The sequence below is a fragment of the Microtus pennsylvanicus genome, chromosome 14 (assembly GCF_037038515.1).
Source record: "Microtus pennsylvanicus isolate mMicPen1 chromosome 14, mMicPen1.hap1, whole genome shotgun sequence".
Classification (NCBI taxonomy): Eukaryota; Metazoa; Chordata; class Mammalia; order Rodentia; family Cricetidae; genus Microtus; species Microtus pennsylvanicus.
The window spans coordinates 15,890,639-15,906,820 of NC_134592.1; the positions used below are offsets into that span (position 1 = coordinate 15,890,639).

Sequence of the window (16,182 nt, forward strand, 5' to 3'; positions counted from 1 at the left end):
CTTGCAGTATGAGTATGCCTTGAGGCATTTGTACGTGCTGGCCAACCTCTGTGAACAGCCTTATCCGATTGACAGGTAAGGCAACACTTAGCGCCGGGAAGATGGGCATCATTCTGAATGGCTCTGGAGCAAGCCACGGGCCTAGGACAATAGTCCATGGCCCAGTTTTGTTCTGGGGCCCCTTGTCAGTGGAATCAGAGGGGCTGGAGAGGGGCTGGGTGGTGATGACCATGGACTTTGTCCTAAATGACTCCTGCCCAGGATGGAATTTTGTCTTGCTTTCTTTAGGGTTGGCCTAACTCAGCAAAGTCATCTTCCTGTCTCTTCCAGGATAAAGATGGCCATGGACAAGGTGTGCCTTGGTCACTACTGAGCAGCTGCCTTCCCAGGGCTTCGTGAAGAGTGAACACAGTCCATTGGAATGTGTACCGACCTGAGACCGAAGGGGTGGAGCCAGATGCGGCTAAGCCTAGCTCCTGGAATGCTGCCAGCCCCTCCCAGGGCTTTCTTTCTGAAGACACTGACCCACTAAGAAGCTAGTTCAGGCAGTAAAGCACTCTGGAGAAAGGAACTTTTGCTTCTTAGAAGGGTTTTTTTCGTTGTTGTTTTTTTGTCCACTAGCTTTCAAGAGCAAACTCACTGCGGCTTCTGTCGCCATCAAAGGAGTCTCCTGAGAAATTCGAAGCTGAAACCACTTTCTGTCTTCACAGTGATTTTACTGAGTGGGGTGTGAGCCTCTAAGGAGAATTATTTTTAGAAAATATAATTTTTGATTGCTTTTGTATTTTATTCTGTGATAATGGATGTTTTAAAAAAAACAAGTGATGTGAGATGTTTGTTCCTGGCCTCTGGTTTTGTTGGACTCGAGCGTCCAAACACCGAAAAGGAGTCGCCCCCAGAGACCATCTCACACACCACAGACGATACAAAAGCATGAGGATTTTATTAATTCTCTCATGACTGGGTCCTTCAGCATTCGGGAAGCTGAGAGACCTCGAATAGCGGGTACAGTCTACTTTTAAAGGGGCCACAGAAGCAAGGGGGGTTGTTCTTTGACTATTCTGATTGGCTTATTCGAAAGGGCTATTACCAATAATTGACTGGAGAGCTGTTGCCAAATCAGATGAGGTAAGAGGTCATTTTGACCCCGTTTCCCAGGGGACCGAACCAAAACATACGTATATGGGTAATTGTTCAGGAACTGAGTACGTGCGAGTGTAGCTGTTAGGTCCTTGGTTCCCAGGGGAGGAGGAGAAGCACTATAGCATAGAGGCTGAGAGGATTCAGAATTGTCAGAAATGGCTTCAGGATTGTCTTAAAGTCTTACAGTTTCATGGTCTGTGTTTCACCCATGTGGTGGGTCCTGTTCCCCTCCCCCACTCTGTTCTCCACTGCTCCACACTCTGTAAACTCACCCCCCCCCATGCCCTCTTGCTTTTTTCTTGTTCTGGAATGTTCAGTTCTTCCTCCCCTTCAACTTCAAGGGCCTTTCCATCCTTAAGTTTGCTTCTCCCTCATCGTCTCCCTACCTGTTATAGTTTGAATGGGGAATGTTCCCAGCAGGCTTCAGTGCTGGCTGTTTGGTCCCTCACTAGCAGCACTGTTTTGGGAAGTTCTGGAAGCTTCAGGCTGTGGGGCCTGGCTAGAGGAAGGCCGCTGGTGATACACTGTGAAGGGTGTGCTTGATCCCAAGGTTCTTCCTCTCACCTGGTTTCTTGCCAACTGAGAGGTGTTGAACCCCCTCTGTCTACCATATACTGCATTCCCGCCACCATGATATTCTACCCAAGTAACCGTGCACCAAACCCCGAGACTGTGAAGCAAAGTATTAGTAAGTCCTCCCTCCCCTAAGTTGTTCACCATGATGAAACAGCCTGATTAACCTGGAAACACCATCACAAGCAAGCCATTCTCGGGCCGTCTGCGTCATGCCTCTCTAGCGGCATGGTCAGGTACAAAGGGGGGCGACAGGCCCCTGGAGAAGGTGAACTCCTCAGGACTGAGGCCACCCACACTCTTTCTCTGGTGCAGCACACTCAAGGTCTAGAGATGGGTTTGTTAGAGATGTGAAATTAGTGCTGCTGTGTCCATTCAGGGGATACTGTACTGCAGTAAAAGGAGTGAAATCTCTACAGGGGACAGAATTAGGCCAGTTGATGAAGCCAGTTGCTAAAACCATGTACCATAGTGCCGGGTGGTGGTGGTACATGCCTTTAATCCCAGCACTGGGGAGACAAAGGCAGGCGAATCTCTGTGAGTTCGAGTCCAGCCTCGACTACAAGAGCTAGTTCTAGGACAGGCCCCAAAGCTACAGAGAAACCCTGTCTCGAAAACCAAAACCCCCAAAACCATGTATCATAGCTTTGTTGATGTGAAATGTGCAGAATAGGCAAATCCTCATAGAAGCTTATTGGTGCTAGGGATGGAGGAGGGAATGCTTGCGGGTGATGCTGATGGTATAAGCCTGCTCCCTCAGCCCCTCTTACAGGATCTCACTATGTTACAAGGCAGGCCTAGAATCCAAGAATCCTCCTGTCTTAGTGCCCCCGTCCCCAAGTAGCCAGGACACAGGTGTGCTCCTTCATGCCTGGTTCAGTTTCCCGTCAGAGACAGTGGAAGGGTTAGGAAGCGACTGTTTTGTGGTTCAGCGATGCGAGCCTAGTGAAGCCTCAGACACCATGGGTTTGAACTCTGTGGGTCTGTGAAGGAGCGAGGTTGCTTTTGGAGATTTGTTTGAAAACACAGATGGCCCATATAACTGAGAAATAAAAAATATTTACACACACACACACACCACATACTACCGTCAACAATAAAGAGACATGTAAACAGAGTAAGATAGTGTTGCCTCGTAGGTGCAAAACCAGCCAGCTGTCAGCTCAAACTCAGGACCTTGGGACAAGGACACAGAGCTTATCTGTCTCTTCACTTGATCTTACCTCCCTGTGAAGAGTGATTTCTTGCCCCCTCACCCCTTTCACCAAAAACAGCACACAAACATAAAGTCCTGGGCTATGGGGCTGGAGAAATGGCCCATTGGTTAGTAAGAGCACTGGCTGTTTTAGAGGACCCAGGTTCAATTTCCCAGCACCCACATGGAGGTTCACAGTTGCATGTAACTTTAGAGCTGAGGGCAAAAGAATTCCTAAAAGTAATAGCGGAGGGTAGAAGGGATGGTTCTAGGAATCATCTAGAGCCTGGGGCGACGGGAACAAAGGATGCTGGACTGGTGAGCAGAACTTTGGCCCCTTCAGAGGACTCAGCATTTGCAAAAGGGCTTTTATTAACCCCCAAGTGGATCTTGTCAACACCAATGACCCATGGTGTTTGCATCAGGAGATAGGTCCTTCAGTCACCCCCGCCCCCAATCTTATGGCATTGGCTGAACTTGTCCATTTCCCTGGAGCTGACTTGGCTGCTTCCAGTTGGGCTCAGGAGCCCTGGCAGCCTGAGCAGTCTAGTAGCTGAAGACAAGCTCTGAGGCAGGGATGTTGTGAGGGCTGTCTTCAGCACACACGTGGAGAAACTCCTGAGATCTTGGGTTGGTGTGGAACATCTCAGCTCCAACCTGAGGCTCAGGGAGCAAGCAGCTGGGGCCAGGAACCCCTTCATCAGCCAGTCCTGGGGAAAGTGAGCTCTTCTCTAGGACTAAAGAAGGGGATGGGACGTGATCTGGGGAAGGAAGGTGGAGGGAATGGTCTGAGGGGCTGGGTGAGCAGGGTCGGGCTTGTTTGCTGCAGCTGACTTGAGAGCCTCTTCCTCCTGAGCCTCGTTTTGTCGTTGTTTTCCTTACTGTCCAATGAAGAACATGGTGCCTCAGGCTGGAACTCTGCCCTGTTGGTTTAGGCACGCTCAGTGGGTGGCAAACCAGTGTGACCAACACAGGCACCTATGTTGGGAGTATGTGTGGCCAGACACTCAGATGACTGAGTTTGGGAGTGGCCACTGAGAGCCCAGTCCTTGTCCCTCTATCCTCCCAGTCTAAGGAGATCCTGCCACCACAGCTCAGTGGCAGGCCATCTCATAGGAAGTTGGGCTCCCTCACCACTACATAAGGTTGGCTTGAGCCATCCTGGCCACCGTCCAGGGGTCGGTACACAAAGTGGAAGTCTCGCTTGGGCTCGCTCCGGAGCAGATAGCCCTTGATGCGGTGTGGCAGTGCCTCGTCGGCCAGCTGGAAGCAGCGTCCATCCACCAGCACGAAGAGTCGGTAGTCTTGGGGCTGCGCCACCTCAAACTTCTCGGCGCACTGTGCACATAATGCCTGGGCTTCCGTGTCCGCCCGTGATGCCAGTGTCCGTGACTGCTGCTCAGGCTCCAGGTACGACACACAGATGAAGTCCTGCAGGCAAAATGGAGGAGGCTTGAGGTCACCAGGCTTGGACAATTGCAGCCTGGGTCACCCTCATCCCAACATCGGGAGCTAGGGCCAGCAGAAAGGAGCATGGCACCGGACCTGTCTTTGCCTTCTCTGGACATGTGGGGATGGGTCTCAAACAGCAGTGAAGCTGAGAGTTGGGGCATCTGTGCCTCCTTACGCTGCCATTGAGCCTGGAGAGTAACTTCCTTCTCTGGGTCTCACCTCCCCACTGGACTTACCCTGGGTGATTCAGTTATGTTTCAAATATGGATTTAGCTATTGTGTAAATGCATGATGTATGTGTGTGCCCCAAATGCCCATGTGAAGTCCCAAGACAATTTTGTGGAGGTGATTCCCTCCCTTCCACCTTTACATGAATTCCAGGGATTGAATTTGCATTGTTAAGTTTGCCCGGAGAATACCTTTACCAGCTAAGCACCACTTCTGGCAGATTCAATCATTTTAAACCATGGCAATAAGGGAGTTACAACTGCCCCCCTCTTCCCACCCCAACGGCCAGCCATCATCCCTCCCTTGTCACTCCTGGTCCAATCATTCATTCTGTACTTGCCCACGGGAGGGCGGTCCCAACTGCAAGGTAGCAAGACCCACACGCTGCCCCCAAGTCGGTGTGAAACGGTGTGTGTCTGCCCTACTGTGGACGGAATGGCAATATCAGTCACAACCATGAAAACACCAATGACCATGTTATAGGGAGGTGTGCACTTACAGGGTGCCAGGGTCTTCTGTCCCTTCCAGAGGGGAAAGGTGGGACAGAGGTCTATTGGGAGTGAGAGTGGGTCTATTGGGTTGGCACTGGCCCATGCTAATAGACACCAACGTGGGGCAGTCTATGGTACGCATCTCCTTCTAACTCTGAGTTCAGCAATGCAAGTTGAAATTGCCGGGAGTGTTTACACCATGGGAAGTGGCAGAAGCAGAGACCAGAACTTTCTTTTCCCTCCCCATTGGTTCTAAGAAGCTGTTGATTTGAGAAGGGAGTAGAGATGCTGGTTTGGCAGCTCAGAACATGGATGGGGGTCAGAACTCATTCCGTTCCGTTAGCCGACATGACTAGGAAATGGAGTTTCTGAGGGGGCTCGAGACCACACAGCAAGTCTGGGTAACCATTACCCCTGAATGATTAACCTAGGACTTTCTAGGACAGAGGCTTATTTATGTTCTCTTTCGCTAAACTAAAGAGGATGGATGGATAGGCTCAACTCTTAGTTCAAAGCTGGGTCCAGAATTTAGGCCTCCTGCCTCTCAGAGGACTGGACTCCATTTTCTATGCGTAGTCTACACAACCATCAATAGTTCTGGAGGGTTGTCTGGCCACCTGGTCCAACTCCTTCCATTTTCTATGCATGGCAGCCTTGCTGTGTCCCAGGTTCTGGGTTGTGTATGTCTGAGACACATGAACCGTGGGCATTGTCCTCCCCAACATGACAGCTTCATACAGAGAATTAACAACATGGCACAATGGGTGCTGTAATGGGGACGCGATGGCAGGCAGTGCAGGGCAGAGGACTGGAGTGTGTGTGTGTGTGTGTGTGTGTGTGTGTGTGTGTGTGTGTGTACTGGGGGGGGCTGTCAGGGGAGTTCCTCAGAGGAGGGCTGTTGGAGATATTGGACAACCTACTAATAGAGGAGATAAAGCAGCCTGGGCGGATGCTGGGTCGCAGGGAGCTGATCTGGGCTGTTCGGGGACAAGTGGGTGACTAGATTTGTTGCAGCCTGGGGTGTGTGGGATGACTGTTCCTCCCATGCCACTTTGTCCACTGGGTTGTAACACCTGCCTGGTGGCATTTCTGTGCCCACCCAGGATCTGTAGCTGTGGGCAGATTTACAGTCTGGGGCTTTGGATTCCTCTGTGGGAGGCCCACCGCTCACCCTAAGGGTAAGTAAGGCTGGCAGGCCAAAGCAGCCAAACACAGAGCACAGGTGGCATCTCTACAATCCGGGGCCCCAGTCACTATGGTCCCCCGCGTTACCTGCACAGAGGAGCGGGAGGCCCTGGCCTTGTTGAGCGTGCGCCTACGTTCCCAGCGATGGATGGAGTCCTGCACCTCCACGCTCAGTTGCCTAGTCACTGTGATCTTGTCATAGTTCTTGATGTGCTCCAGGGCCCCGTAGGTGGTGGTCAGGTAGTAGGAACCTGAGGGGTCAAGGATACAGACTGAGCTAGGAAGATCTGGACCCCCCCACACACACACACTTGGAGGGACCTGCTCCCAGCTTCCGACATGCCCCTCCTGCCATAGCCGCCAGGGGGCATCCACACTCTACAACCTGCTCCAGAGGCTTCACGCAACTGTAGTGCACTGGGTATCCTTACCAGTTGGTACTTTACAGTACAGACTAGCTCACATTTTTCCTTAGCCCATTTCAAGAAGGAATCATTTGGAAAATATACATTTATTTCATATATAACATATATTTATATATAATTAGCATAACGTGTAACAATTATATATTAAATAATTATATACATATATAATGTATAACAACTATATATTAAACAATTATACATTTTAATATATGATTGTTACACATAATACATATTATATGCAATATAAAACAAAACGATTATATAAATCTTATTATACTATTATATAATATTATATATATTTAATATAACATATATATAAAACATATATTACTACTTAGCCCTGGCCTGAAATTCATGGTTGGGACCAGGCTAGATTGATCTCATAGAGATCATCCAGCTTTTGCCTTCTGAGTGCTGAGATTAAAGGTATAGTTTCCCACACCTGGCTGAGGGTATTTATTCAGTGTGACTATATCGAGGACAAAGAGACCCGGCGACGCCTCCAAGCCTGTCATCCAAACTCAATATTTTTAAAGTAATATTTTAAAATGAGTTTTTAAATTTAGAATAAAATTTTAAGTGTTTTAAAATACATAGGATGCATAAGAAACTGAGAGACAGGGATGCTTCAGGTGGGGAAAGAAGGCACTGGGAGGCAACTCTCTCACTGTATCATACACATGCTTTAAAATATGTGTATGTGTTATGTATTATCCACGAATATATTATCTACATGTGTATATGCATTATGTATTGTCCATGTATATGCATATATTATATGTGTATTGTATTATCCATGAATATATTTTCTATATTATCTATTGCATATATTATCTATTATATAAATAATTTTCAAAGATGTACAGGAAATTTTTTTCACTGCATGAAGGTTTTAAGGATTAAAATAGTAATATTATTGATGCTAGGCATTAATAATCCCAGTACTCAGGAGGCAGAAGCAGGTAAATCTTTGAATTGGATACCACTTGGTCTACTAGCAAGTTCAAGGGCAGCCAGACCTACAAAGTGAGATACTGTCCATTTAAAAAAATGTTATTATGTTTAAAACTTTATTTTGTATACACATGTGTACATATATTTGTGGGCACACTCGTGTGGCGGCCAGAGGGTCACTTGCAGAAATCAGTTCTCTCCTTCCACCACATGAGTTGCAGGAATTGAACCGGGGTCCCCAGGCTTGGCGGCAACTGCCTTTACCCACTGAGTCACCCACCAAAATATTGGCCCATTTAAATTTTTATTTAAAAATATCCTTAATCTCTAACGTTTCCTCTAATTGAGGTTTTAAGGTATTTCAAGCTGTACAAACCACATGCTTTCTCTATGCAGCCTTGACTGTCCTGGAATTTGCTCTGTAGACCAGGCTGGTCTCAAACTCAGAGTGCTGAGATTAAGGGTGTAGGCCACCACTGCCTGGCTAGAATTTTAAGTTCAAAGGTGATATTCTGCTCATCAGCTTGTTAGGAGTTGAGAACTGTGTGGAGATCTTTTGCTTTAAAGCTAAGAAGCTGAATCCCAGAAAGAAAGGCTGACATGTCCAAGATCATACAGCACACTGCCCACCACCCCTCTCCCTCTCTCATCCTGCTTTCTTCCAGGCCCTAGACACATTCCCGACACTCCCCAGACTGCTCTTTCTGGCTATTAAGGCCAGGACAATGATTTTGGACATAAGGCTGATTCTGCCAGTGACCCACCCCAATCCATCTTCCAACCCTAACTTTGCTGTTACCTGAGGAAGTGGTCCTGACCTGAAAATGCTTACTTTCCCAGACTCCTTAGGCAGGCACAGCCCTGGGTCCTACCCCTGTGGCAGGGAGAGCTCGGCTTTTGAGTCCCAGGGAAGAGTGGGGCACCCTGAAGCAGCCACTGGCTTCTCAATGTATAAGGTATTGGGCTCAGCCATGCTTAGGTGATACAGTTATATGAGCTCAGATAATAGTTCTGGGGACTTCTGGTCTTCTCAGAGGCAGAAGAGAGGAACTTCAAGGCCTGTTGGGGCTCTCTTGCCCTGTTAAACCCTACACATCCTTCTAGCTATTTTTGGTAGACCATGTAGTACCTGCTATGAGCACTAGGTGGCAGGCGACACCACTGTGAATTTTGTAGACGGTTCCTGGACAGTATGTGCTGGACTAATTGGAAATCCCCATTGGTGAGATTAACTGTGCACAGGCAGCTGTCAGCAGGCCTGGGGAGGGTGTTTCAGCTAAAAGGTCTATGAAGACACTTGTAGGAGAGGTTTGGCTTCTCGGTTGGTTCCAGCTAGGCAATTCCTCTGATATGGGGTTGGGATAAGGAGTGAGTATAAGAAGGGGGTCCCATCAGCTCTTCCAGCTTCTCACAGGAACCCCCTGATCCCTCCTACTACAAATGCCTGCTGCAAAGACCATGGGACCCAGCTACCAGAGCTGTGCTAAATCACAGCATACTGCAGGCTGGGGGGGTCAGGAGAACTGATAGGAGATACAGTGTTTCCACAGGCAGGGGGTGAGCCAGCAGAGACACCTGCACAGTGCCCCAAAAGAACCCCTTCCCCTGGTATCCAGGACTTTCATGGCTGTGGTCTCAGGGTGGGTGTCACTCTTTCATCTGGCTAGAGATCCTTGCCAACTTCCTCAATCTCTGAGTGCTTTCACGGGGCATGGAAACCAGAGAGGAAGCCTCGAGGACATGGGGGTCGTAAATGTGGGTGCAGAGCGAGGGGCTTGCTCATTCTCATGAGGCTTCCATCTCTGCACGGCAGCCCCAAGGTGGGCATGAGTGGTTCAATGATGCCGGCTTGGTAGATGGATAGATGGACATGTGGGGGATGGGTAGATAGATGACAAGTATGTACCTGTGGATTGATGAATGGGTAGGTAAGTTTATGGGTGGATGGACAGGTGAATAGATAAACGGATGGGTGGATGGATGGGATGGTAAATGGATGGAAGATGGAGAGATGGATGGATAGGTAATGAACTGGTGGATAGTTAGCTAGACGGACTAATGAAGGCATAAATGAGTAGATGGATGGATGGATGAATGGTGGCCGGTGGAAGGGTGGACGGATATACGGATGTACTGATGGTGGGTGGAAGGGTGGATGGATATACGGATGTACTGATGGTGGGTGGAAGGGTGGATGGATATACAGATGTACTGATGGACTGAAAACAGTTACTTCTGAATTCCTGGACTTCCCAGGAAATAAGTTTCTCCGATGACAGGAACACTTAACTAAAGAGGAAAAAACGCAAGCCGTGGGTGTGACAGCCACAGCCCGAAGCTACACATGATAGCAAAGCTCTCAGCTTTTCCTGGTCCCCCAGCTGTGAAGACCTCAATGAAGCACTTAGGCCAGGCTTTCTGCCTCCAGAGGTGGGCAGATGCAAACTCATGCAAAGGCGGTCAGCCTCTCTCAAGAACCACAAAGCCCAGAGGGGACACTTGTGCCTGGGAGGCTAGTTCCATTCTTCAAGGGTAGACGCCCAGAGGATGTGTCATGGTCCCTCAGAGCCTGTAGCGGGGTCGCTGTATCTCAAGGGATTCTTAGGGAGGGGTGGCTGAGGTCCTAGCCTGAGGAAGTGGTGGGTAGAAGGACAGGGAAGGGAAACTGAGGGATGGGGCAGCAAATCATACCCCTCCTTCATTCAGCCAGGGAGTAGAAAACCCTTAACCTCTCAGCAACTTCCTCCTACAGACAGAAGTCCTGGCCAGGGTTGGATAAACAAGTGTCCCAGGGGCCACTCCATCTAAGACCTGATTTCTACTAGCCACATGACACCTTCTGCCACTTTAGTCTCTCGTTAATACCACCAACTTTGCTGTGCCCTCCAGGAAGAATGCCAACCCCCCCCTCTTTTTCATTTGTTTATTTTTGAATCGGGGTCTCACTATGTAGGCCTGGTTGGCCTAGAACTTAACTATGTAGACCACGTTGGCCTTGAACCCACAGAAATCCACTTACTACTGCTGTCTGAATACTGGAATTAAAGGTGTGTACCACTATGACCAGCTTTTTCCTCTTCTTTATCTGCTGGCTCCCACTCGCCCTCCAGTGTTCAGTCCAGGCACCACCTTCTCTAGAAGCCCTTCATGACTGCACTGTCTGATCGTCTGCTCCCAGTCTCTGAACTTCCTACCATCCCAGTTTTGTCAAGCTATGGTGACAATTTCTGTCTTCCTGATCAACAAGCTATTTAGGCAGGGCCTGCGTGCACGTCCCTCAGCCTTAACCTGAATCCGGCCCTATTGAAGAAACCCTTGTTGGGCCGCCCGGCTTGGGAGCAGGTGATGGGCCTGAGACGGCGGTGGGTGTGGGGTGACCCTGACTCACCCTCCCCCAGCTGCAGGGCGGGGTCCATGAGCTCCATCATGTACTCCACGTTGAGGAGCATCTCAGTGAGGTTGCTGCGGGCCAGGACGTACATGAGGACAGGCAGGAAGTCGTCGGCCCCGTAGGGCTTCCCTGCAAGGAGAGGGTGAAAGCTGTGAGTGCCAAGTGCCTGTGAACCAATTAGGGACGGGGGTGGGCACCCTGGAAGAGCCAGGTTTCCATATTCTCATGGCTCAACAGCGAGGACCCTAACAGTTCCTAGGGTCAGCCCCCTGAGGTTTGTGGCTCAGTACAGGGCGTCAAGAAGGAACTGAGAAAGCTCTGGGCTGGGGCAACAAAACTCTGGTTTCTTGCTCATTCCTCATTCTTCTCCTACGGCTATCCCTGGCTGCTTGCTGGTCATTAAGTTCTTATTGCACATCATAGGCCCCGCTAATGTGGTGTGGGCTTCTTCAGGGAAAATTCTTCCCCATTTGCAAAGACTGAGATCCAACCCTGTGCCCAAGAGCTACCTCTGCCTGAGATCCACCATGATGCCTGAGATCCATCATTAGCCCTAACCTCTACCTGAGAGCCACTCCTGTCTAAGATCTAGCACCCTCTGAGATCCACCTCTGCCCCGGGATCCACTGCTGAGATCTACTCCCGCCCAAGGTGGTGTCTGAGATCCATCCCTTGAGAACATCACCATACTTGAGATTCATTCCTGCACCAAGATCTATTACTGCCCGAGATCAATCACTACCCCCGAGATGCACCGCTGTGCCTGAGATCCACCACTACCAGTGGTCCAAACTGAGCCCCATTGGTGGAAAGATGCTTCACGACAGACTTTCCAAGGGAAAGGCAGAAACAGAAACTGGCCTGCAGGGCTAGCCTATTTCCATAATGTAACCATTTCCACAGTGACCAAGTTCAAACTGCAGACCTGAACACGAAGATGGGAGGAGATGCGTAACTAGCTCCCCACAGCTTGTGCCAGCTGCCTCCAGGGCACCAACAGGTCCAGCCTCGCGAAGGGTAGGGTAATGCTCAGAGCTGGAAGCCTGTGCTTGGCTGTGTTGGTCACTGTTGGGACTAGATGTCTGTGTGTGTGTGTGTGTGTGTGTGTGTGTGTGTGTGTGTGTTTGTGTGTGTGTGTGTGGTGTAGGCAAGGAGCATGTACATGGGCACTGAGGCCTGATGTCTGCTTAAGGACCAGCACAAGCTGTGAGCATAGGTGAAACACATCAGCCAACTCCTAGCTGACTCTTCCAGCTGTACAACAAGTGGCAGGAATTATGCCCTGGGGTGATGGGTGTAACTGTGAAATAATTCCCCTGTGATCTGAACACCTGGCTTGCATGGATCAGAGCTCATGCCCTGCCAATGTCAGCCTGTGGTTCCTGGTTTTAGCTTCTGTCTTTCCCAGTTCCATCTGTTCACCATCTGCAGGCACACGATGAGCTAATCACACCACCAAGAGGTGGCAGAGACCTTCTGCACATTTTATGGGCTGGGGGACTTTAGAGAGAGCGAACTCTTTCTCTTCTCTCTTCCCCACTCCCTCTCTCTCTCTCCCTGTCTCTGTATACCAGGCTGGTTTTGAACTTGCAGAGATCTGCCTGCCTCTGTCTCCTGAGAGCTGGGATTAAAGGCGTGGGCCACCACCTCCGAGCTGAGAGTAAACACCTGCTCAGGAAAATAAGCCAAAGAGTGCTCACCTGGGTACCCTGCAGACTAGGATAGGTAATTAGGAAGACCCTAGCTCAGTCGCTCTAGCTCTGCAAGATTAGACCTCTCCCGAGGCTGTGACAAGCCTCTGTGAACACTGGAGGGCAATAATCAACTCAGTCTGTTACTCAGGAGTGTGGTGTGCATCAAATGAGAAGCTGACGTTAAGCATGGTCATTTGGGGGCATTATCTCTTAGAAAGGTAGCATACATACAGCGCCAGGTAGGCATATTACTGTTTTCCTAGGCCATACATCCACTCTCATTCCCAGCCATTCAACCGAGTCTCTGTTACCAAAGTGGCTGCAGACACCGCACCAATATACTGATACAGCCGAAACAGAAGCACACACAGAGAACCAGGGGCCAGCCAGAACGGGGGTAACTGTGGCCTCCAGAGCGCTGAGCTAGTGGGAAGGATTCAGCAGTGTGTCACCTTCTCTCTCTCAGCTCACTCTCGGTTTTGCTGAGTGGGCTTTTCCTGAAAGCAGGTAGCTGATGCAACAGCCCTGGGGCAGCACGGGGCTCATGACTAAATTGTTTGGACCTTTGCCTTTAGACATCACTGTGGCTTCTAATACCTTCATTTCTCCTGGAAGTCATCCCTGAAGACCCCCACCAATAGGTCTGATGCCCTTAAACATGGGCTTCTGGGTTCTGTCGTGAAATACTGGGAAAATTAACATCACGTGGGAACAAAGGGTCACTTTCCTGGAGCATCGGGTCCAGATAACAGACACCTGGACACCTCGGGACTTCACCCCACTTCATTTGCTCCAGTAGCCCATGCTGGCTTCAGCCGGTGGGGGTGGTGTTTCTGTTAACTTGTTCAAAGCTGGAGGCAGAGGCACAGCAGAGCAGAGCATTCCTCGAGTCTCCTGCCTGCCCAGCTCTCTGGCATCAGTGCCAGCCTCCGCATGCCAGGGCTTTATCTGGCTCGGGGATAAGGACTGTGCTGGTTAGCTTTAAATGTCAACTTGCCACAACCAGTGGTTCTCACCCTTCCTAACTAACACCGCGACCCTTTAATACAGTTCTCCATGTTGCGGTGATCCCCCTCCCCCACCATGGAATGATTTTTCATTGCTACTTCATAATGAATTTTGCTGCTGTTATGAGTCCGTAATATAAATATCTGTGTTTTCTGATGGGTTTAGGCGACCCCTGTGAAAAGGACATTCCACTCTAAAGGGGGTTGAGACCCACAGACTCTCTGGAAAGAGAGTATGGCTGAGGGATTATCTGGATCTGGACGGCCCCTGGGTATGTCTGTGGGGAAACTGTCTGAAGGGTCAACTAATATAGAAAGACCCACCTTCAAGGTGAGTGGCACCATTTCATGGGCTGGGCCCTAGAACTGTCTCTGGGAGAGAGATCTAGCCGAGCACGGGATCCTCCTGTTGTTCTCTCTGCTCTTGGCCCTGGATGTGAGGCTTTTAGTTGCTGTCTGCCTTGGTATCACTGCCCTGTAACAGTGGACGCTGGAGCTGGAAGATGAAGTAAACCCTTCCTCCCCTGGTTCAGATCAGCAAACACCTGGATACCCAGAGCCTCACCCCACTTTCTATGCCTTCCTGGTCCATGGTGGCATCAGATGCTGGGGTTTGGACTGCCACTCCAGATGTCAATGCCCAGGACATTTGAAAGCCATATCAGCATGATGAGTCTCAACAACAAACATGGTGACTTCAGTCAGTAGAATTCAGTGTCCCCTCCACACGCCACACTCAGGCAATGTCATAAGCCCCTAGGTCCGCATTAAGAATCCTCTTCCCAGCCAGTTCTCCAGCTACCATCCCTGCCTGAACCACCAGTGGATTCTTGGGTCATGAGGCCTTTGTCAGGAGTTAGATGATGAGGGAAGTTGGTTTTCATTATCAAGCTATTGGCTTTACATCCCACCTTCTGGGCCTATGAATCCAGTCCTTGGTCAAAGCCAACTGCAGCTTCTAAAGAGTCAAACCCAACTGCAGCTTCTAAAGAGTCAAACCCAACTTCACTACTAAAGACCTGGAGGACAGTCCTTGCACCTTCCAAGCCCTTTCTGTGCCTTCTCCATCCATTTATCCATCCATCCATCCATCCATCCATCCATCCATCCATCCATCCATCCTTCTATCAGTCAGTCTGTCCGTCCGTCCATCCATCCATCCATCCATCCATCCATCCATCCATCCATCCATCCATCTATCTATCTATCTATCTATCTATCTATCTATCTATCTATCTTGTATTTTGTTTTTATTCCATGTTCATATATATGTCTGTGTGAGGGCAGTTGTGAGCTGCCATGTGGGTGCTGGGAATTGAACTCAGGTCCTCTGGAAGAGAAGCCAGTGCTCTTAACCACTGAGCCATCTCTCTAGCCCCCGTCTTTTGCATGTGTATTTGTTAGAATCTTCAATTGGGTACCCTCTTGCCATCCTGTCCTCTCTGAGGGTGCTTTGGTCATTCTTCCCACTCTAGGAATGGATTCCCTTGCTATCTCTGATGATTCAGAGGTACCAAAGGGTTTTTTTTTGTCAGACATACAGAATATAAATCTAAAAGCATAACAGCTCTTGCCATTTTTCGCAAAGTCTGCAGAAACCCCATAGCTCCCAGGTATGACAGATGCCAAGTTTATTGTCTCTTTAACTTCCCAGCCTGCCTGACCCAGGACCCTCAAAGTTGTGCGCTGTTGCCATCCCCAGAGCTGGCGCTTGCGCAGGATGACCAGCTGGCACAGTGATTACAGGATAAGTCTGGCACGATGTGGCTCCAGGGATGCATTCTGGCCAGGTCTAGACTGGTGTGACAGCAGTTATCTTTCAGGAAAGGATGGCGTGACCAGTTACGTCTGGCTCCTGTCACTCCGAGTGTAGCCCTCTTCTTGCTGGCTCAACTGTTCCCACCCACAGCCAAGCTGTTGTATTTCTATTTAAATGGGACCTACAGGCTGGGCATGAGCTTCTCTTCCCTGTGTGGTGACGGCAGGAGAGGCAGGTGGTGGGCTTCTTTCTCAGAGAGGAGGGCCCGAGGCCCAGGGTGGGTAGAGGGCTAGGTGGTCGAAGGCCCTAAGTGGCCCACAGTCTAGGTATCCTGAAGCCTAGGAGCTCAGAGGTCTAGTCTGAGGTCTAGGGGTCAGAAGTCTGGGGAGCCTGAGGTCCAGGAGCAGTGCTTGGGCAGGTGTGGTGGGGTTCTTCTGAACACAGGGTAGAGATGAGCTCAACACAGGCTATGGCTGTAGCCGAAGGGCTCCCAGGCCTTCAGCACAGGGACGTTGGTTTGTGGATAACACTTTAGTCATAAGGCTACAGCCTGACACCCGACAGCATGAGCTTCTGGGAACAGGGAAGGGAGTGGAGTAGGGTAGGGAATGGAGGCATGGAGGAGCCTAGTTTTGAAATTGACCAGTGTCAAGTCTGAAGAGAATCTGAGTCACTTGAGATACAG

The 16,182-nt window shown here is 49.8% G+C and overlaps 2 protein-coding genes across 5 annotated transcripts in view; one reads left to right on the top strand and one right to left on the bottom strand.

Moving 5' to 3' along the window:
* Lgmn (legumain) overlaps positions 1-830 on the top strand; it is a 34,066-nt gene extending 33,236 nt beyond the window's left edge. For both annotated transcript variants that reach the window (XM_075948475.1, XM_075948476.1), the window contains exons 13-14: positions 8-75; positions 331-830. In XM_075948475.1, the coding sequence (XP_075804590.1) occupies positions 8-75; positions 331-373 (111 nt within the window). In that variant the 3' untranslated portion in view covers positions 374-830. The remainder of the gene's footprint in view (positions 1-7; positions 76-330) is intronic.
* A 2,949-nt stretch (positions 831-3,779) lies between these two features.
* Positions 3,780-16,182, bottom strand: part of Rin3 (Ras and Rab interactor 3) — a 110,762-nt gene continuing 98,359 nt past the window's right edge. For all 3 annotated transcript variants that reach the window (XM_075948474.1, XM_075948472.1, XM_075948473.1), the window contains 3 exons: positions 11,035-11,166; positions 6,355-6,518; positions 3,780-4,342 (listed from right to left, as the gene is read on the bottom strand). In XM_075948474.1, the coding sequence (XP_075804589.1) occupies positions 4,022-4,342; positions 6,355-6,518; positions 11,035-11,166 (617 nt within the window). In that variant the 3' untranslated portion in view covers positions 3,780-4,021. The remainder of the gene's footprint in view (positions 4,343-6,354; positions 6,519-11,034; positions 11,167-16,182) is intronic.